This window comes from Emydura macquarii, unplaced genomic scaffold, assembly GCF_026122565.2.
Source record: "Emydura macquarii macquarii isolate MOO-44397 ecotype Brisbane River unplaced genomic scaffold, CSIRO-AGI_Emac_v2 contig_1229, whole genome shotgun sequence".
Classification (NCBI taxonomy): domain Eukaryota; kingdom Metazoa; phylum Chordata; order Testudines; family Chelidae; genus Emydura; species Emydura macquarii.
Genome location: NW_027131366.1, coordinates 104,660 through 127,540, shown reverse-complemented (window position 1 = coordinate 127,540; position 22,881 = coordinate 104,660). Strand labels below are relative to the sequence as shown.

At 39.2% G+C, this 22,881-nt stretch overlaps 1 protein-coding gene across 1 annotated transcript in view; it reads left to right on the top strand.

Annotated features, from left to right (window-relative positions):
- The window catches only part of PPP4R4 (protein phosphatase 4 regulatory subunit 4), a 108,877-nt gene that overhangs the window by 49,134 nt on the left and 36,862 nt on the right, over positions 1–22,881 (top strand). Inside the window, exons 4-8 of the mRNA XM_067547096.1 lie at positions 3,608–3,755; positions 4,489–4,562; positions 6,534–6,640; positions 10,516–10,623; positions 17,835–17,956. Of these exons, the coding sequence (XP_067403197.1) occupies positions 3,608–3,755; positions 4,489–4,562; positions 6,534–6,640; positions 10,516–10,623; positions 17,835–17,956 (559 nt within the window). The remainder of the gene's footprint in view (positions 1–3,607; positions 3,756–4,488; positions 4,563–6,533; positions 6,641–10,515; positions 10,624–17,834; positions 17,957–22,881) is intronic.

The window sequence follows — 22,881 nt, the reverse complement described above, 5'->3', positions numbered from 1 at the left end:
GATATACATAGTTTAGAAATTAATATAGTATCATGTATATGAAATCTTTGTACATTCTCTACAGTTGAAAAACAGTGACGTCTTGTTATGGGTTCTCTCATGTAGGTCCCCACCCTCTGGATATCTGCATGCACCTCTTCGTGAACCTTGGTAATCATTGAAATGCAGATTCATAGATGGCTTAGACATACACTGAGGAGTATGTTCTGTGCACCAAATAACTCCTTTGTATTTGGCATTAACAGCTCAGTTCCTGTTTGATCTCGATGGGATGGTAGATCTTGGTGCCACCAGAATGAGATTTTTAAGGCATTTATTTAGCTGAATTTTCTTCATTAAGAGTCATTTTTCCAAATGTTGTAGTTCCACAATAAAATGCAACTAATTTTGATCTAGAGCTGCAATTGGTCACCGAACATGACAGGTGTCTACATCCTTCTTAGGAAAACCCAAACCTTGTCAAGTTTACAGTACTCTGGCTTCTCAAAATTATGAATATCTTTGTTTCTTGCTTCGGTATATTACCTGGCTCCTACGCATCAGGCCTTTTCCCTGTGCTAGTTGATCCATTCTAAAATCATTTTCAAAACAAATTATCTTGTACTCCTTTTGCAACTGTTTTTTTATTTGCTATCCATCAGTCTGTCAATTTTGTAAGCTTCAGTTGCTGTTGAGAGTCTTCTTTTACTATTTCCATAAAGTTAGGAAGTGGTGGTGATGGTTCTTCTAATCTTTGCTTACACTCTAACGTGATTTTGGGTTCAAACCTAATCAGTCCTTTGTTCTACCGTTCTTTTGTGTGTCTGTCTGTATCTTTTGGTTCCTAATGAAAAGATTATGCCATATTAACAAAGATACTTAGTTGATAGAGATTGTATTTCCACTTACAGCATTCTTTCAGGGAAAATCTATTCTCAAGTGATATAAACCACATTTCATTAGAGTTGAAATGTCTTCTGTTCCAGTTCAATACATTTTGCAACTATAGCTGCCTGAACTTAACTTCTAGACCTTAGGCTTTTTGAATAATGCAGTTCACCAAAACCCAGCTAGATCATTGACATCACACTGAAGCCCTCTGTCTAAGTCTGCTGGTTAAGTCTGCTTTTGCCACCAGAGAGTGGGAATCTGTGAAGGAGATCCCATGACTAGAGAAAGAAGTTACTTACCCATAATCATAATTCTCCAAATGGGCATCCTCCTCGACAGATCTACACTCACAAACCTGATGTCTTTTGTCATACATTTTTTATGTCCAACTTGAAGTCTGTGGAACTGAAGTGGGGATGGGAGCCAGAAACATTTTTAATAAGTGGAACTGTACAGTTCCAGGGCAGACATCAATGCAGGCACATGTTTAAGCAATCTAGAAATTTACATTTCAATGTCTCCCGAGGTCCATGAGGAGGCACATCCAGAGAATGTGGCTCTCACACATGATTATCCAGAGAGTGTGGATCTGTGGAGGAGCTACCCATTTGGAATCTTGAGTTGTTGGTAAGTAACCCTGTTTATGTTATGTGCCCAGTGAACATATTTAAAAATGAAATCAGCTGCTTTCTGTTCTAACAAAATCTTTGTTGATTTCTTAACTTCAGCTTAACATTGCAGAAACATATGCCTCCAAAACTCCAGTTCAGTCCACAATGTAAAAACATATTATGTGTGGAAAGTGTGTCAGATAGATAAGTTCAGCAATACAATGTTCTGTATTGCACTGTTTGCAGTTAGTCCTTTTGTAGTTTGAATGTATTAGCAATCTTGTCTTTAACCTAAATCTTAGCACAAGGGGTGGGAGCTTCTTCATGAATAGAACTAAAAGAGGCAGAATTATTTGTGCTGCCTTTAAAGCTTATCTGTATCCTGGAACTCATGTTTTAATTTATACCCGTTAGGCCCTTTCTGCTGCCCTGTTTAAGAGCTTTGTATTTTTTTGAATGACCAAGAGATGTATTTCAAGAACCAGATGTTTATGTTCCTGCTTACTCTCATCCCCAGCACCATTCTGTTAAAGGCTGTATGTTGACCTCATTCCTTGGCAATACTCCCAGTAGTGTTGATGGAAGTTGTACAAAGGCAGTATATGGCCCTTAATGATCACAAAAAATACAACCTGTCCTTATTAAGAAATATGAACATTTTATTATGCCGGTAGTTGGTAAGATGCCCAGCAGTGTTTAATTTTCCTTGGACAATGGGCATCCTCGTAGAAACATCTACAGCTATAAACACCCACAGCCAGCTCTTGAGATGAATAACCATTTTCCTTTAGCTCAGCTACTCTGAAAAAAGTTACTTGCACATGCAGTCTGATTGGTTGACATTTCTGTACTGAAACATCTTTATTGTTCACCTCTTATTATGTAGATGATAAATGTACTAACTCATCACATGACAGTTGTAAGCAAATCATAAGCCTGGAGATCTTTTGTCCGTCACATTTATGCCTGTGATTTGCACTTTTTTTTTGAAGAAAGCCTATTTGATGTTTAATTTTTTGTTTTTGTTTTTACTAAAGAATCAGATTATTCTTTGCTCTTTTGTTGACTATGGGAAATATTGTTTGTCTCCCAATATGGATGTTAAAAAAGAACCAAATAAGCATCTATATAAAATATCCACTGGTAGGTTGAGCTCTAAGTGTTACAAAGATTGGATTCACAAATAAAACATTCATAATATTTTAATAGAAAATTATACAGTAAAACCACTTAAAATGTCATTCCAGTAATATCCAGCAAAGGACATACTGGTAGGGAGTTGGGACTCATATAGGTTACACATAGGATATGTTGTGATATATTTAAATAACTTTGAAAGATCTAGATAGATATGACCTTTAATTTTCATTCTGACAACTGTCTACAAATGAACACTTGTTCACATTTTCTCTACTGTACTATTATTATCATTATTATTATTTATTTGACTTTAGAATAGCACTCTGAAAGAATTTCTGATAAATGAGGTTGGTTCGGATAAAGTTGAATATCAATAAACAGAGAGGTGTTTAAATAAATAACTTAAAAATCTCTGGCTTTTTTATTAAGAGGCAATACTATAACATTTTATTCATGTTTGGTATCAGCTGGTGATAGTGGAAATTTAAATAACCTTCTGCAATTTGATATCATTTCCCAGGTGTAGAAAATATTTCTCTCTGTAACCAAAATAACCCAAGAAATAACTGAAATGAGTGCTGGCTGGTTTGTTATGACATTTTCTTCTTGTACATAAAGAAAGCATCTACACCTATACACAGAAATAATTGAACAAGACACACAAAACTAAAAAGCTTAGTAAAATTGTAATATGTTCTACATTTTCCTAGCTAATCAGTGTCAAACATTATGATCCACTTTAATTTATTTGCCTTGAAAGCTTCATAATAATATGATTTCTAAGACACCTGAATTTGTGAAGATGTAGTTTAAAAGAGATTAGAGTATCTCCAAATGATGGCTGTTAAGAGGAAATGGTTTTATAAAGATAGTTTTGTATCTAAATTTTTATATGCTGATTCCTAGGATCTGAATAAATATTGGAATTTTCTTTTAATGTATTTCTGGCTCATCTTTTTAAATAAATACCCTTTCTGATTATACAGGAGGTCCTGCATGTTGCAGGAGTGGAAATGCAGTTAACAGCTGCTGTTTCATTTTTGACTATTCTGCAAGAGGAGTCAGTGTCCATTCATACTTATTCCCACTCCTTCCTACACATCATTCTACAGAATCTGGAACACAGGGATACAGGTCAGGGTCATGATGCTATGCTGATAACTGATTGGTTCTGTGTGATTTATGTTTTCTTATTGACTGTACAGTACTGTTTAAAGCAATACATGCAATTTATACCAATTTGTGAGTTTATTAATTGATGGTTGTTTTTTGGAATGGCTTGCAGAATGTAATGTTTTCTATATATTTACCTTCCTGCATACTGTTATTTAGCTGAAAGTTTCCTTCATTTTGAATAAAACAAATATTTCTGATTGCAGGACGAAATCCAGAGGTCCTTACTCAGTCCAACCTTCCAGTGAATTTATTGGAATCTGTGCCTGAGTAAGCACAAGTACAAACTACAATATTTTTCCCATAATGTTGAGATTTTGGAGTTTTTCTTTTAACTTCTTGAAAATTATTTTCTTAATCCAGGACAAAAGAAAAATGAGTCTTGCAGCAAAAATAGAAAGTTTTAAATAAGTAAATTAAAAAAATAACACGCTATTTCTAATTAGAAGAAACTGTCATCTTCAAACAGTTGTTCCAAAAATAAATAATAGAATAATTCCTCCCTCTCCCAAAATGCAGGCCCAAACCTGCTTTTCAAATGAAATATATGCAAACAGGTGGAGGTGTGTAAACATTTTTGAATGTTACTGTAATGTCATTTAGAAGTACAGCTCATTGAAGAGCTGACTGCACCAAATCAGAAGTTGTTTCATCAAACTGATTTATAATATAACATGTAGTCTGTGTCTAACAGGGGTCAGTAATGCATGGCTGGAAACTCTTCTTGCTGTAATAGAAGTCTTGCCAAAAGAAACCATCAGACATGAGGTAATGTTATTTTTTCCTGGTAGCATTAATGGAGAATAGATTAAAGATTTTGGTGAATAATGATCTGACTTTCAAAAGCATGGAGTACCTGCAGTTAATTCCCATTTGTTTCTACAGGAGGAGTGAGCAGTCAATAGCTGTGAAAATGTAAATGTTATATGTAAAACATAGTGTAAGAAAGGAATAAGTTGGGAGTAGGTGGATGGTCACCTTAAAAAACTTTTGCATACATCAACAAATAACGACTACAGTAGTTTTAAATTTGTTATCATTAATAAAGCGTTTTCAAGGGTCTGTGTTTTCAATTTCGGAGATGATAGTAAATGTGGAAGAATGTTCTAACAAAAGAGTTTTTGTTTTGGCAACTTAAAATTCTGGATTGGCACTGAACCTAATTTTATGCTATAGGTACAGTGGATTTTGGGGGTTTAAGTTCCTCAGAGGTCCAGGCCTGAGATCTTCATTTAGTGGTCAGCCCCCAAACCCTGTGTATTTTGTCTACATTATGGCTCTGGGGATAGGGAAGAATTCTGTCACTTGCCCCTTAATGATCATTTGTGCATTATAAATACATTAATAAAACATGCTCGTAAATGAAATCCATCATTGCTTTTAAAATAGCTTTTCAAAGGGTAAATGGCTAACAATAACAAAATAAATTTATTTTGCTAGAACCAATGTGTTTCTGTAATGTAATTAAAAAAATTACCACTTAAGGAAAATGTCATCTTGCTCCCTGCTTCAGTAAAATGATAGAAAATGTCCCCATAACAATATACCTTGTGTATAATATAATTGCTGAAGCACTTTTAGCACAGCAGTTGGATAGGACCATGTGATATAAGGCTTTTCTTAATTATTTAATTTTTGTGTTGTGACACTTTGATTCTTCTTGTTTCATTTATTGTAAACAGAAATTGCAATCTTAAATTTGGACACTTTAGGGAAAAGACTGTCTTGCTAAATATTTGGAGAGTGCCTGGCATGTTTTGGGTGCTCCCATTTTTTAAATATATTAAATAATAATAGTATATGGTACCTACGAAACCTATATGACTTGTTTCTTTACTAAATGTTAGGATGGGTAACACATTCTGTGTGCTAATTCTAGCCTGTTCATCTATTCACATTTTCACAGTAGGAAACTTCAGCACATTGATCTCAAAATTTCTGCCAATAAGATGATGGGATGGGGTTCTTCTGCAGCACTGCTACCCTTTTGTGGCCTGTGTATTATCTTCTCCTGGGGCTGGGCATGAAAGGTTGGATGAAGAGCTGAAGCAGAGCAAGGGAGGCACCCTTCTCTGCAGCACTCTCCTCTACTCTGCACATGGATTTCCATGGTGGTTTCTGGTTAGAAGATAATACAACTAGGCATATTATCTTCTTCTGTGTCCCTTTGACAGCTGATCCTCTGGGATCCTGGAGGAGATCCAGCAAATGGCAGCACAGCTCCAGCAGAAGCTGCAGTGACTCCTGGTCACACGTGAAAGTGGAACCCCTTCCCTATTCAAGGTTGGGAGGGAATGTGGCCACCAAAGTCCACATCAGAAGGGGTGTCCCTGGACAAAACTTGGCAAGAAGAGCCTCGTGCAATTTCCTTTCCAGCCTCCTCCTCTGGGTTTTTCTATGCAAGGGGCCGTTGGTGTGAAAATTCCCCAAATTATATCTGTAAATGTGCTTATAAAATTTTATTCTGTAAATAAAAACACAAGACGATAGATGTAATGTGGTAAAGATGCAATGGCTATAACTATGATGTGAATCATAAACTAGAATTTGGTACATATTCTAGTTGGCACTGAATATTAGAATGCAAGGTTCTTGGTAGTCTTAATGTGTGCATTATTATGATCATAACCAAATTTTTTGGAAAATGTAATTGATGTTTGTAGTATGTACTTCTAGATTTTTGTTTAACAGGAATACATTTTTTACTGTTTGAATGTTCCTCCCGTTTTTTCCATATAGATCCTGAATCCACTTGTTTCCAAAGCACAGCTTTCCCAAACGCTTCAGTCTCGCTTAGTTAGCTGTAAAATATTGGGAAAATTAGCTAACAAGTTTGAAGCTCATATGTGAGTAGTTTGTGTATATGTGTTTCAGATTTAATGTTTATCACAATGTCTTTGCTAGTGAATAATGTTACTAAGAAGTAGATGTACATAATTTTCTCTATTGTACAAAAATTGAATGCTTTTGTTCTTATAGATCCATCCATCATAATATTAATTAGCTATAAGTGATGTTCATTAGCTAGATCACAGTACTCTGCATGTTCACACATTGCTGTTGTCATCAGCTTTCAACTTTCCTCTGTACATTCTTCCACCAGTCAAGAGGTTACCTTGGGAGCACCATTTTTCATGTCATTTCTCCACATTGTTGTACTGTGTAGGAAAGTCCACAAATCTGAACAGTGGTTTTTTAGCCTGCTTTCAGCTTTTGGAGCCATAACCATGCCTGCCCATCAGAAACAGCAGGGGAGCATTGCCACTCCTGATGAGCCTGCCAGTTTAATTGTCTTCTCATCTGCAGTCAGACTCTTCCCAAAACCTGTTATAAATCTCCATTAAAAGAATTGCTGAACTTAAAACTCTTGTCTTAAAGGCAAAATCTTGTTCCTAAATTTTGAGTTGTGTGATTAAATTTCAGAATTCTTTGCATGAGATTTTCAGTCTGTCATAACCGCATGGGGACATAACAACAGCCAGTTGCTGTTGACTTGATCTCCTCCACCTCCAAGCTGAAGGTTAATAATTTGAACAGTAATGTAGAACATGGAAATACCTGACAGCATTAAAAGCCCTAGGAGCTATCTGCCCCACAACATCCATACTACCTTGTTTACCTTCTATCATCAGTTTAACCAGCCCTGTATTAGATAGGCCCTTTTCAGCTAGAATTTCCTTTACAGGCAACATTAAATAACCATTCCTCAGGCCTCATATCCCAAGGCTTGAGATAAGTGTTCTCTTGAGAACTACCTTTCTGGGCCAAGTTTCAGATCTCTCTACAGGGATCCCCATCCATAATAACTGGGAAGATGAGCTGCCAAAGAAAGCCACAATCCAGTGGATGATATTCAAGTCCCTACAGTCTCCTCCCAGGAACAGAACAGTTTCCCCAAGTTTTAAACACAAGGCTCAGTTTGGTTTCTGCTGATGGGAAGCTTCTTTGTACATGCTTCCATCTCTTCTGGCCCCAAGTTCCCTCTGAAATGAGATGATTTATCTGGTAAAATATATTTTAAATAGACATTTCTTTTTAACAGAAAAATTGAAGACTCATATCCTGGTCTCTGTAAAGTCTGTTTTGTGCTACTCCAACAACTCAGAGCAAACATAAAACTTGCTTAAGTGGCCAGCTGAGTGTTTCCCTGATGTAGGGCAATCTTCAAGTGGCATAAGGCTGGTATAGCTGGCTCTATGCCACCCCTCTTTGCAGTACCTGTCCCTGGGATTTGAGTGGAGCCTTTTCTTGGGGATAGTTGCAGAATACAGCAGTTGCACTTCCCCGAAGATTGGAGGATATAAAGGCAGCCTTTGACTCCTCCTTAGCTTCTACACTAAGCATAGTTTGTGAGGCCCTGATGATTGTGCAGCTGATGGATGGGCTACTTCTATTTTAATAACTAGCTGGTATCTGGTCAAAACTTCTATTTGATCAGAGCCAACAAGGACTGGGTAAAAGAAATGGGAATGATTACCTTTACCAAGCTGTTGTTTTTTCCATGAAAAGGGAAGTATAAATTGTGCATTTGCTTTGGCCTTTTTTTTGTGGGACTGCTTTTAATCTAGCCAAAATGCTGCAACTCAGCATACCATAAAAGATAAACAAGTAGGCCATGTGGCAGTGTATTTGGAGTGAACTTCTGTAAATTGTCTACTTTTGTTCTGTTAAGTGAAGTTGTTTATAGGAGTAGATGCAACCATAAAGAAGGCTTCCAACTTTAGTAGACAAACCTTCACTGGCTACATAGAACAGAATAGGACTTCGTGTCATACTATAAGTATGCACAAGCCATGGCTTGCAGAGGATCCAAATGTGGTTTCTAGAAATCTGAATTCTTAGAAAGACCAAGTCAAGTGAACTCAGAACTCCAACTTCAAGTGAAGAATTAAGCATCAAAATCCTTCTTTGAAGGGAAGAGAAGCTCATATAATTATTGCCATTAATAACAGTTGATTTGATATTGATGCTGGGTCAGTCTGCAAGTAATCAGTTTGTAAGATTGGAGCCTTTCCAATGTATGTGTTTGTATAGTGCTATGAATATCTACATTGCTGTTTTAAATAATGATTAATTACAATATTCAGGAATAGGGTCTAGTTAGAGTTAGACTTATAATTGCCTCCAGGAATCTGACTTTGATTGTGACTTTTCCTAAAACAAGATGGAATGTTCTAGTTCATTTTCTTCCATTTAAAATATCCCTTCTTGGAAACACTTTCCTTGGCTTAGATACTGGAGCTTAGATACTGGAAATCCTTGAGCCAGCCCTCTATTTTATTTTATTTTATTTTAGTCTGTATTGTGATTGTGTCCACGGCCCCATTCAGGATTGATACCCTATAGTGCTAGGTGCTTTGCAAACACAGGATGACTTGGACCTCACCTTGCATAACACGAAGTTCATTTTTAAGATTTTCTTCCCAAAGTGAGCACAAGATTCCCAGATCAGCTTGGAAATTTCCATTCCTTCTGTATTCTAAGAAGGCTTTTAATACTCCTTAAATTCTGTTTGGATTGAAATAAGGATTTTTTTATATATATAAAAGTTCTGCTGTTTTAAACCGCCAAAAAAGGGCCAAAGAGCTTCCAGGCTATGTAGTTCAGATCTTGCAACAGAGATCCAGTATGCACCTATTCCTACTTCATTGGGGCCTCTTCCACCTTAAGAATTGAAAGAAAGGGAAGGCATAGCTGCACAAATCAGTTGTTCTGTTTTGGAAATCTATTCCTTCCACTCCTTTTATAAACATACTAGACAGCACATGGTAGGGTCTTAGAACATCTTAAGGGCCATGTTGATTATGGACAAGTGGTTGGCAAATTGTTTCCCACTCTACAGTTGAGTGAACTGCTCAATTATCCCTTCAGTTTAGATTGCTGGATCTGCAAAAACAAAAAACAAAACAAAATAAAACAAAAGCTGTTTATCTTAAAACAAAGCTTCTGTGATTTGCGTCCATAGTTGGGACAATACTATCCTGCTGAGTCCATTCACATTGTATGGATTGTGAGGTTTTTTTTGGTCAGAGCTGTCTGTATGCTGTAGCAGTACCTGTTAGAATGTAACAGAGGAGTGGCTAACAACAAAGTGTATAAATGCTGATTTGGAGGGTCCTGTCTGATTTATTGGAGATGGGAACAGAACAGTCTGGATCAGTGGATTCAAGCTATCGCACCCTAATTTCTAATTTTAAAAAACAGTCATTGACATTAAAATTCCTATTTTGTTGTGTTTGCAAGCAGTTGATGATAACAAACATAACTGGGACTTTCATTTCAATTTATACAATGTATATGTATTCATCCAGCAGCTGTTCAAATATTGTACTGAAGTCGGTTAAGTATCTCTATTAGAAGTAGCACTAGACTCACACAGTGTTTTCAAAGATTTGAAAAGCCTTCAGATGAAATATTAACAAACTGTAGTGAATACGGATAATACTGTTCTGTGAAAATTCCATTTTGTATTTGTTTAGTTATAAAAATACGTGGTGACGTTGTATATTATTTATAATTATAAACTTCAGAATTGTCAGTTTTAATATATCACCCATCTCTATAACACCTGCTGTTAAAAGTTATAAATATTAAATGTTGCTTTATGAAGAGTACAATTTAAGATTACTGTGAACCATTTAGAATCAGATATGTTAACTAAATGGACTTTACAAGTACTTTGTTCTTCATATTAATTTAAAATGTTCAAATTTTTGTTTAGCATTAAAAGGGAAATTCTTCCACTGGTAAAATCACTCTGCCAGGATGTAGAATATGAAGTTCGATCTTGCATGTGTCGGCAACTGGAACATATAGCTCAAGGAATAGGGTGAGTATAACTTGCAGAATTACTACAGAATGTAAAATATAGCTCGAAAGTATTTAGTAGTAATATAAAAACTCTTTAAAATTTCAAACAGGTATCCCTGCATATTAAATTATTTGATATTCAGGGTGTGTGGCAGTCTGTCAATTAATTGTCCACAGGTTTCACCCACTTATGCTTTACTGTAACTCACAAATGCATTTTTGTAACTATCATATGAACAAAAACAGTTTTTCAGAAATTGGTCTGATTCAAAACCCCTTGAAATCAAAGGAAAGATTCAACTGACATCAGTAGGCATTGTATCAGTTTTACTCTGCCACTCTTTGCAAAAGGATGCTATGTAATATAAGTTGTAAGTTCTATAGCAGTTATTTATATAAGCTTGAAAGTCTCTTTAATATAGCACTAGAGAAGGTTCTGTTGAATTTATAAACAAGTTAAAACTTTAGTGTCTTGTCTTGATCCTACAACATGTAAGGTACTACATGTTACATGATCAGGGCCAAAGAGGATGAGTGTTTTACCCCCTGAAATCCCTATTATAAATGCAGATGTAGCTGTAGCCTCTTTGCTCTTGTCTAGGAGATATGAACAGTACATAACATTATGGGCTTGATGCACAAGTTACTGGGTGAGTTTCTCTGTCCTATATTATGTGGGAAGAGGGGGTGGGAGGTCAGACTAGATCATAAATGGCCTTAAAATCTATGAACAGCACTAAGCGAGGGGATGAAATGAAAGCCTAGATTTGAAAGGTACTGTACAAATGTAGTTCAATTTTTTTTTTTTTTTTTTTTTTTTGAGTACCAACATTTGTGGGAATGATTCTTCTTTCTTTCTTTAACCCTTTGAAATTGGGTGTGATGAATTGGGCTGTATAACTACTAAGCAGTTAGAGCAAAAGATAAGCATTGGTAACATGGTTAATTTAACATCGTTTCAGTAAAACCGTGCAGTTCAGGGATTGCCAGATTAATTTGCCAGTTATCTTTTATCTGAGATAGGAAATATTATTTACTAGAAGTGCTTTGAATAGTTGCGGTGTAAGGGCTTTATCCTGCAAACATTTAAGCACATGAGTAACTTTAGAAAACAATGAGTTTACTAAAATTATTTACTTGCTTCAGTGATCAGGCCCTGTTTTATCCCCTTATCTCCCTCCACCCCAAAAGGCAGTTTAGCATAAGTAAGTAGTTATAACATGTTTTATATTAAAATAAATTTTGATTTAATATCTTTTATTGGACCAGCTTCTGTTGGTGGAAAAGATAAGTTTCAAGCATTAATTGCCCACTTCATTTTAAGTGGTTTCTTGCAACAAGTGTTAATGCTTTATTCTTACAAATCTGTTTCATCTTATATTTTGCTGTGACACTTTGGTTACCTTTTCCAGACCTGAAGAAGAGCTCTATGAAGCTTGAAACTTGTCTCTTCCACCATTAAATGTTGTCCAATAAAAGATATTACCTCACCCACCTTGTTTATCTCAATACAAAATGTAAACCTTAAGATAATTTTATTATAGTTCACTCTGATTATGTTGCATATCAATCTATTTATATGTTTTTAAGAGTAAAAATTGCATGGAAACTGTACAGATTGGTACCATAGATTAGTAACTGCATCATCTTTTGGAAATAACATGGTTTTATCACAAATTTATAAACGAGATTTTTTTTCTAATTGTCATATTTGTTTTAATTTTTTTCAAAAATTAAATATACCTTTAATGCTTCCAAACTTGAAATCCACAGAAACACATTTTGGAAATATGTCTCATCGGTTTCAACTTTCTTCCCATGTCCATCATCTTGTGATTTCCTTTTCTATCTTGTTTTGTGCCTTCCTGAGTCTTATTTGGAATGTATTTTATCACCCCCTCCCCACTCCTGGCCATATGTTCACTTATTTTTTTCTCGATCCATCCTCCCACCTGCTTGTTGGTATTTCTTTCCTTTGGGATTCAATCTGCATTTCCATTGTTTCCTGTAATTTTCTTACTGAATTTCTTTGGCTCCATCAGCAGGTAGGATGCCATTATGATGAATTTGGTGTTGGCAATAATGTGTAAAATATTATTTCCTTTGAGGGAGGGTGGATTATAAAACAACTTAATATAATTTCAGTAAAACTAATACTGATTTATGGTATGTGTGGAGAGGATGTTACATGGCAGCATGTAACAAAGTCCATCAAATAATGTTTTATTTATTAAAGTGTATTATACCACAAGTGGCTGTATCACACTCTCAGAATCTCTCACTTGCTGGGACAACCTATAGAGCGGAGGCAAAAAATAAAGTTGCTAATGGCTTTTTTTTTGTGGAGGCTAAAAGTGGCTCCTACAATGACATAAAGAGACAGGAGGATATATGGAAGAGTGCAGAGGATTTATTTTCATTTTTTTCTTTTAAATCCAAATGATCTATAATAGGTCCTGACATAATGAGAGAAGGAAATATGGACATTTATTTTATCTTCCCCCACAAAAAAAGTTCTAGCCCAGTGCATTAAATGAGGCTGAAGGAGGAAAAATGCTGTTCTTTTTTGTATCTAAAGTGGCTTGCTCTTGTATTCCTAAATCATACTCTGATAAAGTAAATGAAGAAAAGTTCATCATCTTGGGGTCTCCTTTTTAGCCCAAGCAGGAACAAATACACCATAAATGGGAAAACTGAAGATTGCATAAAGGGATATTTTCGACACAGACTGTTGGCAAGAGATAACAGCGACACTAGTGACTAACAATCTCCACAGGGGTTGGCTTAATAAAGGAGAAACATTTCATAAATAATCATCAGTGGTTGAACAACTCTCTGTTTCTTTCTCTCTTCCCTCACCTCTTTTATTGCTTGTGTATCTGTATTCATATATTATGCTCTATGTCTAAGAGTATCTCTGCCTGGTCCTCCCTTCTGCTTTCTCCATGACCTGTTGTCATCATCTTTGTTCTCACAGGATCTAGTTAAGGGGGTATGTATTTCCGGAGAGTAAACTGTGTTGCAGTGATTTGTATTGAGGATGGCTTAAGAAGTAGTGGAATAAAGACACTGCTAACATAATATCATTTCATTTATGTAAATATGGCAGTCATGCATGACATCACTCCTTTTCTTTATCATTTACTGATGCTCACCATTTAATAATCATAAACAATTTTCCAATAATTTTATATTAATGTGTAATTATCAGTTGAGAAGACATACTGGGATCCACTTGGTTTGTTGCAATTAATTTTGTCAATAAGCTAGAGTAGTCAAATCCAAGTAATTTTGTCTTGTGCTTGCTGTTTCTGAATATTTGAATGCATTATCATTTGCCCTCACTTACATGTGGGGTCTGTATTTTTTGTTCAGGTGTGTGTGCGTGCGTGGTCTTTACCTTTATAAAAAATGCGTACCCTAAGACATTTTGTTATAGCCAGTACAGTCTTAATATTTATGTTTAAACTGAGAGAGATCCTAAAAATTCTTTATGTACTAAGAGGCTGTAAGCATCCTGTATAATTTTGGTTTTTGTCTTCCTAATTAGCACCCATGTAGTCTGATTCTGAACTGCAGTATGTAGTTTGTCTGCAGTACCACCCTTTGTCAGTGTGATAAACATAAAGGATACATAAATCTTCAGTGGTGGAAATCGATATAGCTCTGTTGACTTAAGAGGATATGTCAGTTTACAATAACTGAAGATCAGACCAAAAGATTTTACATATGTGCAGGAAGAGGCCTGCCATCAAGGGCAAACTTCCTAATTAAAATATTATCTAAACTCAATGGCCAGAAGTCCTGATAACTGTGAGAAGTGAGTGTAATGTTCCCTTACTGCAATCTGGACTGGGGTACTATTGTGTCACCCCAATCCCTCACTCTTGGAGTTCGTCTTACCCTGCTCTGCTGTGAGAACCCCCACTCCTGGGGTGTCCATACACAGCCACCAAGAAGCAAGTTGCTCCTAACTGTGTGAGTGTGCGCTTCTGGACAGCCACTCTTTGGATTAGACAACAGAATATCCCCAGTTCCAGGTGCAAACCTAGGAATTTCCATCTTACATTGTTCAGTGCTGCCCGCTGCACAATGTAAGCTCATATGTGTTCGTCAATTTAACAAAGAAATTGATATACACCAGCCTTGTTACTTCCATTGAAGTCTCCCACACACTTCAAACCAAAGCCACTGCTTTAGGTAAAACAAATTTATTAACTACAGAAGGATTTTATGTGATTGTAAATCAAAAGGTAACAAGTCAGACTGGGTCAAGAGAAAACAAAAAGCAAAACACATTCTGAACTAAGCTTAATACTTTCAGCAACCTTACAAACTCAGGTGATTCTCACCACAGGCTGGCTGGTTCCTGTTCAGCCATGCTTTCCCCTTTGGTCAGCACTTCAGTTGCTTGGTGGTGTTTGTAGATGGAGGTGGAAGAGAGCGACCATGGCAAATGTCTCCCCTTTTAAAAATGTTCCTTCTCCCCTCTGGGGCTTTTCCCCCTGTACAGTGGCAGGCTGTCCCTCCCTGTAGGGAGGCCACACCCCCTTGCTATGGTGCTCCTGTGGATACCTGCTCAAAAAGGGGGAATTAGCATCGGGGCAGGGGTCCTGGCCCTTTCTGCAGGTTATAGGGGCCCCTACAGTCTATAGCCCCGGCCCTCAGGCAGGGCCAGGCAGCCACTTCTAGCCCTAGGTCAGGCATGTTAGCAGTCGATAAGCTCTGCCCTCAGGTGGGGTGGGGCAGGTAAGCAGTCTCTAGCCCTATACAGGGCGAGTCAGCAGTTCATAAACCCAGGCCCTCAGGCAGGGCGAGGCAGATAAACCAGGAGTCTATATCCTGGAGCAGGGCAAACAAACAAGCTATAGGCCTAGGCAGAGCAAACAGTCTAGGGGCCTTGCAGGCTTTACAGGCCGGGATGAGGTGACCACCCCAGGGGTGGTGTGAGAAGTGGAGAGGGGAATGCAGGCCTTCCTGATTCTACTCTGTCCCAGCTCAGGTCCCTATCAGTGGCAGAGAGGTGTAACGCTGTGTCAGCGGGGCTCCAGTCACAACTCGCTGACACGGCTGCCAGACTGTTGTCCAGCTCCCCTGGGCTACTTCATTTCCCCTTTCTCTGGAGTACTTGGCTCTCTGGGTCACCTTCGGTCTCCTTGGGGCACTCAGCTGGGGGCAGGTTCCACAGCCCATCAATGGTGTCGATGGGTGGCAGGTCCAGCAGCAGCTTTAGGTCGCAGGTGGCCTGAGGTAGCTTGGGTTCCAGGCAGCAGGCAGCTCCTTCCGGTCGCAGGCAGCTCCTTCCAGTCGCAGGCAGCCGGTGGTTGCTTTGGGTCCCAGGCCACTGGCAGCTCCTCCAGGTCACAGATGACTTAGGGTCGCTCCGAGTTCCAGGCAGCAGTCAGCTCCAGCAACCCCTCAGCAGGATTGTAGGTGGCTGGTAGCTCCAGCAGCCCCTCTGGAGCCCAGGACTCAGGTAGCCCTCCTCCCAGGGCCTCCGAGCAGGGTTGTTCTAGCTCAGTGTTTCTTAACCTGGGGGTTTAGAGGGGTCGCAAGTGCAGATCTGGTATTGGGGGTGGCAAGAAAGGCAATTGCCTGGAGCCACAGGGGCGCCATGAAACTAAGTTACATGCCTCAGCCCTGTGGGGGTGGGACTCAGGCTTCAGGGGTACAGTAGTTTGGAAAGGTTAAGAACCACTGTTCTAGCTCCACCCACCCAGGGACATGCCATCTGTCCCTGTCCATCTCAGAGGGAGGCCACACCCCCTCGAGGTCAGGTGACAAACAATGCCCTTACATGGATTCATCCATGTCCTAAGTCAGTAAGCATTACCTCCCCATGATTCCAAGCTAACCCAGGGAAAAGAGTGGCTCATTTGGGAAGATCCCCCATGGATGCTCATGCCAATCCTTTGTTCCTGGAATGCTGAGCTGGGTTTGTTCTATGCATGCCTTAATGAGGTGTGACCTGCCCATCTGCTCCTGGAGAGTCTTGCCTGGATATGTTTTAAGCCATGAGAACACATCTTTGGAAATGTTACATAGCGAAGCCTCACAACCTTACACATGACACTGCAACAAACATATTACTATATCAATAATGCTCAGTACGTAATGAGATTTCCAAAAATATCTTATATTACTTACTTTGCATTAAACAATAAACACTTATACTATAAGAGTGAACATGGGATGTAGGGTGTCACAGTGAGCATGATTGAAACATGTAAGGAAAGTTAAAAAGCTCCTTCCAGGTATTATTAAAACTGCCAGGAGGACATTTCTGGTTGTCAGTTGACAGTTGAGAACTTCTTTGTAAAATGCTCTGAATCTACCGATGAAAAGTGCTACGTATTATGGTAGCTATTTATTATATATTACAGATACATTGAGGCATACCAAATGATGCTGGCTGTCAACACTTTAGAACCATTGCTCAAAGAAATAGATCTCTCTCCCATTTTGCTCAGACCAACTCATTTTTCTATACAAATGATTCCATGCCATGAAAATGTCTCTCCCTCTTCAATCTCCAAATTGATGAGAGATTGAGATCTTATTCCAGCCCATAGTATACCAATCCATAGCAGATGTTGAGACCCAAGTTACCAAGACCACCTTCAACAGATATTGTTAGCAACTGGAAAAGAAGGACCCCCTTTCCTAGAACTGGCTTTGAAAAACCCAACGCTGATGTTGGGTTAGCCAGTCAGGCAGCCTCACAACCCCTCCAGATAATGGCGGCAGGCCTTCCATGTGGAAGGACTTACCTTTGGCCAGTGCCATCTTATGTAGTGAGGACAAGCCATTCCCATGCATCTTCACCAGTCATGGCTCATATTTTGTCATTTAAATTTAGAACCTTGCTCACGTGTAGCATTGAGAAGTTTCACATTAAATCATAATTCTTTGGTGTTTTTTCCAGATTACATTGTATGTACAATCTGTTATTTGAGATAAACTAAGTAATTTTTTTTTAGTGATGAGAGGGAATGATTTGCATTTTAAACTTTAGTCTGTTTTTAACTGGCTACAAAATGTTCTGAGGTTGTTTTGTTTTTAATTTAATTTTTGTTTTCCTGCAGCTTTTTTCAATTTTTCCTAATTGGCAAATTGAAGAGTAACTATTCAGCTTCCAAGAGAAAGTTATGTTTGGATGAGATTGGGTTTGTTGCTATGTAAATATTGTTTCATTATTTGTCTTCCCTAACCATTTTGCTTGCTTTGCAGGACAGAACTAACAAAAAATGTAGTGCTTCCTGAATTAGTTGAACTAGCAAGAGATGAAGGCAGCAGTGTGCGTCTTGCAGCATTTGAGACTTTAGTTAATCTGCTTGAAATGTTTGATGCAGGTAAGGTCATAGGTTAGAACTACTGAACCCAGTTCTGCAGCAGTATTTCTGGACTATAGAATTTGTCCCATTGTATTTACATTGTTTTCATTGTGTATGTGATGAATAAATTGTACTTAAATCTCTTCATGTTCTGTCCATGTTGTTAGGATTTGTTCTTTGACTTTGTTTTGTTTAAAACATTGTTCCTTTATCTTTGTTTCATCTTGGTCTGGTTGATTTTGTGCACTTTAACTTTCAAGTAGGAGTGAGCTAGCTGTCAAACTCTATCTAATAGAGGAAGGAATAAAATGGCTGAATAAAATCTTCAATGCATCTGATAGGAATGTTGGATAATTATTATTATTTATTTAATGTAATAAGTGCTCTCAACACTGCAAAACCTGGAGAAGTACATAGTCCTTGCTCCAGGAGCTTACACTATAAGAGTCAGATACTGATATCCTTACTCACGTTGGCTAATACTTTACTCTTTGAGTGCTCCCACTGATTCCATTGGAAGCACTTGAGGAGTGAGATACTACCACTCACTACTCTGTGGCCCCGCTTCTGAGGCTCTGCACCCCGCCCGCTCCTCTCTGCCTCCTCCCCTGATGCCCCACGACCTGCTACTCGTCTCCCTCCGCTTATTCCCCTGAGGCCTGCCCATTCACTTCTTTCCACAATGGAGAGGAGTGAACAGCAGGTGGGTGGGCAGGGGAGTCTTGGAGGAAGAGTCCGAAGGGGTGTGGGTTCTTGGGGTGGAATGCAGGCGGGACCACACTCCAGTGCTGATGGCCCTCCACTTTTAGGGATCTTTGCTTCTGAAGCTCGAAAGGCAGCAGACCAGTGTGCCTCCAAAGGAAAGTGATCTACATCACATCTGTGGCATTTGCCCTCCTGCGTGGCCAGCCTTTTGTGGGGCAGCTTAGCCTCCCCCAGCCTCTTATATGCGGTGCCCAGGGACAGAGTTGTGCAGAACTGGAATGTGAAGACAAGACATTTGGGTATGCTGCATGGGGAAAGTGGCAGACCAAATGTTGATACAGATTAATTTTTCTACCAAATTACAATCAAGTATTTCTCTTCAAATATGTGACAGTCTGGATCCTACTGTAGGTGTGCACCTCATGTGTAATAAGATCAGAGTCTTTTGACTAGCAATGTCTGTCAGGACCGTGCCTGCACCATGTGCCATTTTGTGCTCCTGTAGAGGGATGTAAACAGCAGAGTGGGTGCAGCCTTTCCTCAGTTTCCTCCTACCCCCCGATGGCAGCGAGATGGAACCCAGCAATGACAATCTGCTACTCTCTTTTTGTGCTTGCTAACCTTTGTCTTGAAGAAAAACCCTAGTTAATTGAAGAATTCATTATTCTGTCCTCAAAAATCTACAATCAAATTATACTTTTCAAAAGAAAAAAAAAAAGGTTTAACAACTCTCTATACAGTGGGGTCAGGCATTTTGCTCCAAGCACCATCATCATGATGGACTTTGAGGCACCTGGGTTCAAACACTTCCCATTATGCGACAGTCTTATCTTGCTTACATGTGGCCACTATTGTGCCTGGTGGAAAGATATATCCTGGACAGATGTTTGGTTTGCCATTCCTTTTTTCTTCAGAACCTGTAAAATCAGAGACACTTATCTCAAACTGCATCTGTTAGTGGAGTCTATGTGGATTACTTCCAACTTGTAGGAAGTGCTAGCTACCAAGCAGAGCTGACAAAGTCATTTTTATTAGTGCCTCCTCAAGCAGGCACTCCACCTCAGGATCTGGCAGCAGGAAAAAGGTAGCGAAGAAGGGAGTGAGAATGTCAGTACTCGGATTCTTGGCATCAGCTGCGTTACCAACAGACCCAGCATCCAGGCCACCAATGCCAAAGACGCACCAAGAGGCACAGCCAGATGGAGCACAGACAGAAATAGAGCTATGAACTTTGCTTGGGGTCATCTCACAAAGAGCTCAGAAATATCAGTCTTCCAGAGACCAAACTTCCAAGCCTTCTATGGCTTTAAGGGCTTGATACACATACTCACTCACTGGCACAACACAAAGAAATAGTGACTTGGTGCCAACGTTAGTGCCAACATCAAACCATCCACCTTACAAGCACCAGGATTGGCACTGAGGGTTGAACCCATCACAGTCCTGAGATACATGGCCTGTCTTATGGTGGTATCTCCACCTGACACATTCTCAGTGTCGAGATCATCAGTGCTGATTCCCCCCAGAGCCGAGATTTCACGACACTATTTGAGGAAATGTTCTGCTTGTCATCTTATCTAAGTCCATTTGTTCTCACCACCATCGAGCAGAGACCTGTCTCCCCTGTGATCAGGAGAGAATCATATCGGAAGTAGGCTCCTTATTCAGTGCTCCACCACAAATGAAAAATGAATAGCAGTAGGCTGGCAAACCTTACCCTGGCCATACAACATGCCACCTTGGCTATTATGGGGACAACATTCACATGTTTCTTTGCAGCAGATCATCCTCCTAACCAAACTCTGACAGGATGGTAGGGAAGAACTGAAAAATGTTAAAAAGGAAGGCCAGATGGAAGTAAAAACAATTCTGCAAGTGGCCATGGGTGCATAGACATAGCCAACAGGTCAATGACCATTGCTATAACCATGGGACGGGCCTCCTGGGTACATGCATCCAGCATCCGTAAGGAGGTGCATTTAGGAAAATGGGTTAACATAACAGAGTCCTATACACCCATTTCTTTACCTAAACTTAACCTCTCCATCTGCAGTTCTGGTAGGTCCAGCTTATTCCCATCTCTGAGTTGGGAGAGCCAAACTGCTTGCTGCCATCCGTGTCTCTCATTCAGTTTTGGTGTCTGTCTCAGTCTCTGCTGATAACCCACTCACCCGTCTGCCTCCCTCCTGAGGCCAGCATCTTTAAAGTTTAGGATCTGCTTTGATACTAGGTTTTGGTCTGGGAAGAGTAAACTGTTCTAGCCTAGATGGAGCCAGCTAGGTAGCTGCTTCCCAATTGATGACCCAGCCATTGTTATCTCCTTTGAAACTGTGTACGCCACATGTCCTGTCTGCCACTGTTTTGTTTCTTGTTGGTGTATCCATTTAATCGTTGTCTTGTTTAACTACATAGCAAGTAACTCATTATAACATACAAGGGCATTCACCATATTCATAAAAAAATACAGATATTTTCCAGTTGGTCATATTCTGCCCCCTTCCCCATCCATCTTCAGGGATTCTTCTCATGAGTGCCTATAAACAAAAGTGGCCTTGTTGCTTCATCTAGAAGCTATAAAAGAGGTACCACAGGAATTCAGGGGAGAGGTTCCTATTCCTGTTTCTTTATTCCAAAGAAGAAAGAGTGTTTTCGTCCTATTCTAGTCCTGATGAGAGTGCAAAAATACATATGCCATTTCAGATTCAGGATGGTAACACTTGTCTCAATCATTCCATTTAATCAGATTCAAGACTGGTTCATGGCTTTCATGAACTTACAAGATACCTACTTTCACATAGCCATCCACCCAGCACACAGGGAGTACCTGAGATTGACAGTAATGCCCAACCATTATCAATATTAAGTATTGCCATTCACACTCTTCAGGGCACTGAGGATCTTCACAAGGTGCCTAGCAATGGTGGCAGCACATTTGAGGAGGACATTCACATTTTATCTGCACAATTATCAGAGACAAATCCCGAAAAGAGATAATGGAAAGCATGGAATATGCTGTCTCTTTATTCATCTGGCAAGTAGATCTCCTCTCTTATCCCATCACTAACAACAGAGTTCATAAGAACCACAATTTGACTCCAGGTTGGCAAGAATTTATCTTCCAGAGGACAGATTCTATTACTCCAAAATTCAGGCTTTGGGGTGCTCCTAGACTATTGCCCCCTTAATCTACTCTTTCTGGGGGATGGGTCTCCAGGGTAGTTAAGGAAACACTTGAAGGACATGGATGTAACCTTCCAATAAAGTGATTGACATAGGCAGTATTCTTTCCAAAATAAAGTATCTTTTAAATAATGTAACTAATAGTCCCTACTACAATGTAATCTAAAATCCCAAATGAAACACAAATCCCTTATTGCCAAGTTAAAGAGCATTTAAACTACAATAGCATACAGTTCAAATGATTCTAAGCGAGGCACTTTGCTACAAATGGTCAGTTTGCAACAAATCACTGACAGCAGTTCCTACCTTATACTTCAGATTTTACACAGGTAAAATACAATTAACACACGCATACTTCAAGCATACACATCTATACTATACTATACTATACTATACTGGAAATCTATAGTTAAAAACTGGTGGCATTGTTACAAATGTTGCTACTTGCTGCTGCTACTGTAGTTTATTAGTCATCTCATCTCCCTCCCAGTCATCACCCCTTCTCTGTTTGCAGTTGCAGCTCAGTCCTGACAGCTTCTCTCTCTTTTTGTCCCTTAATTATTTTGTTTCAGTGTTGTGGATGTTGTGGCTGCTGCTTTAGGTGCTTTCACAACAGTGCTCCCAGAATTCTAAACTGTCTTTTCAGCAGCTCTTCTGTTCTCTGGGTCAGGCCTCTGAGCTTTTTCTCCAGCAGTTCTTCTTGCTGGCTCCTGACTGACTTTTGCCTGCTGGCAGCTGATCTTTTATATTGTTGTATACCCTTAAGCAATTACCTCATTTGCACATGCTCAGTACCAACTGTTACCTCCGAATTATGATTGACAGCTCTGACCTTTAGAACAAGTTGTAACCAATATGGATGAGCTGTGGCCAGTCAGCTTGCTGACCTTTCTGTCATCCCGCACTGCACAGGCTCAGCAGCTACTTCACTACTGGGCATACTCAACCCAGAGATCAATCAGTTCCAGTCATGTGACCTATATTGTCCAATGGTAAGTGACCTGCAGCTTTCAGTTGGTGAAGTGACTCCTGCTTATTCAATAGGGAAGCCAGAGATA